General features: G+C 39.6%; 1 protein-coding gene across 2 annotated transcripts in view; it reads left to right on the top strand.

Annotated features, from left to right (window-relative positions):
* Positions 1-1188, top strand: part of LOC119286929 (oxysterol-binding protein-related protein 1C-like) — a 10446-nt gene that overhangs the window by 2985 nt on the left and 6273 nt on the right. Inside the window, exon 4 of one of the 2 annotated variants that reach the window (XM_037566399.1) lies at positions 554-609. In XM_037566399.1, the coding sequence (XP_037422296.1) occupies positions 554-609 (56 nt within the window). Of the gene's footprint in view, positions 1-553; positions 994-1188 lie in introns of both variants that reach the window. The other variant, XM_037566400.1, reaches the window with a different exon arrangement.

The raw sequence follows: 1188 nt of genomic DNA, 5'->3' as shown, positions 1-1188 counted from the left end.
TGTAACTCTAGAATGTCAGACAAAACTGTGGTGGTTTGGTTCAATATGAGCATTGCTGATTGGTTAGCCGAAGTGTAAGCAAACTATATACATGCATGAGCGGATGGACATCATATTTACTAGGGCTGTCTTTGGTTCACGGGATAGCTTTGAGTGGCTATGGGTATCCCAAATGGTTAGAGATAGCCATCTATGCTTTTGGTTCGAGGGACGAGGGGTGGATAGGTTGACCATTCAATCAGCATGGACCGTTTGATAACTGTTTGATACGTGATAACCACTTTTTTAGTTGTAAATTAGTAACTTGTAGTTCCGTTAGCAACAGTTTTGGAGATCAGTCTAGATCTTCTCCCTCTCTCCCTTTCCATTCATGATTTCTTCATTTGCTGTTCTTAGATACCAACTTTCCGAGGTCTTGAATGCACATATTGGATTTCTCTTTTATGGAGTCCTCGGTGTTCCTTGCAAACTCTCTTTGATTATATCATGAATGTCGATTCAATATTTGATTTACTTTTGTCGACAACTTAAATTACCATTCCTCTTTTTTCAGAAGGAAGTGGTAGCGAGTCTGATGATTACAATGAACCACAAGATCCTGCTGAAGAGGAGACTGACGATGAAGAGAACATATATTTTGATACAACTGATTTCCTTTCATCTAGTTCTTTTAAAAGCAGTGGATCTGATTTCCAAAGATCTGAAGCTGGTTCAGATGATGAGGACGACTACCCGATGGATGGAATTGATCCTTCTATGAAGTCTGTTGGAATTAATTATCCGTATGTGAGAAGGCGTAAGAAGCTACCAGATCCAGTTGAGAAAGAGAAGGGTGTTAGTTTGTGGTCAATGATCAAGGACAACATAGGAAAGGATCTTACCAAAGTCTGTCTGCCTGTTTACTTCAATGAACCTCTTTCATCATTACAAAAATGTTTCGAGGATCTTGAGTATTCCTACCTTATTGATCGTGCATATGAATGGGGCAAAAGGGTATGTCTTCTTCCTCATTATTCTCAGCATGTGACGGGAAGTGCGTGACTTTCCCTTTCATACTACTCCCTCCGTTCCAAAATAGATGACCCAACTTTGTACTAAAGTTAGTACAAAGCTGAGTCATCTATTTTTGAACGGAGGGAGTAGAACTTAAGTAGTTTAACCTGAAACATAAGTAGCTTAGAGGTGGTT

Source organism: Triticum dicoccoides, chromosome 4A, assembly GCF_002162155.2.
Source record: "Triticum dicoccoides isolate Atlit2015 ecotype Zavitan chromosome 4A, WEW_v2.0, whole genome shotgun sequence".
NCBI lineage: Eukaryota > Viridiplantae > Streptophyta > Magnoliopsida > Poales > Poaceae > Triticum > Triticum dicoccoides.
Note: the sequence above shows the minus strand (reverse complement) of the source record. Positions and strands in the feature narration are given on the sequence as shown.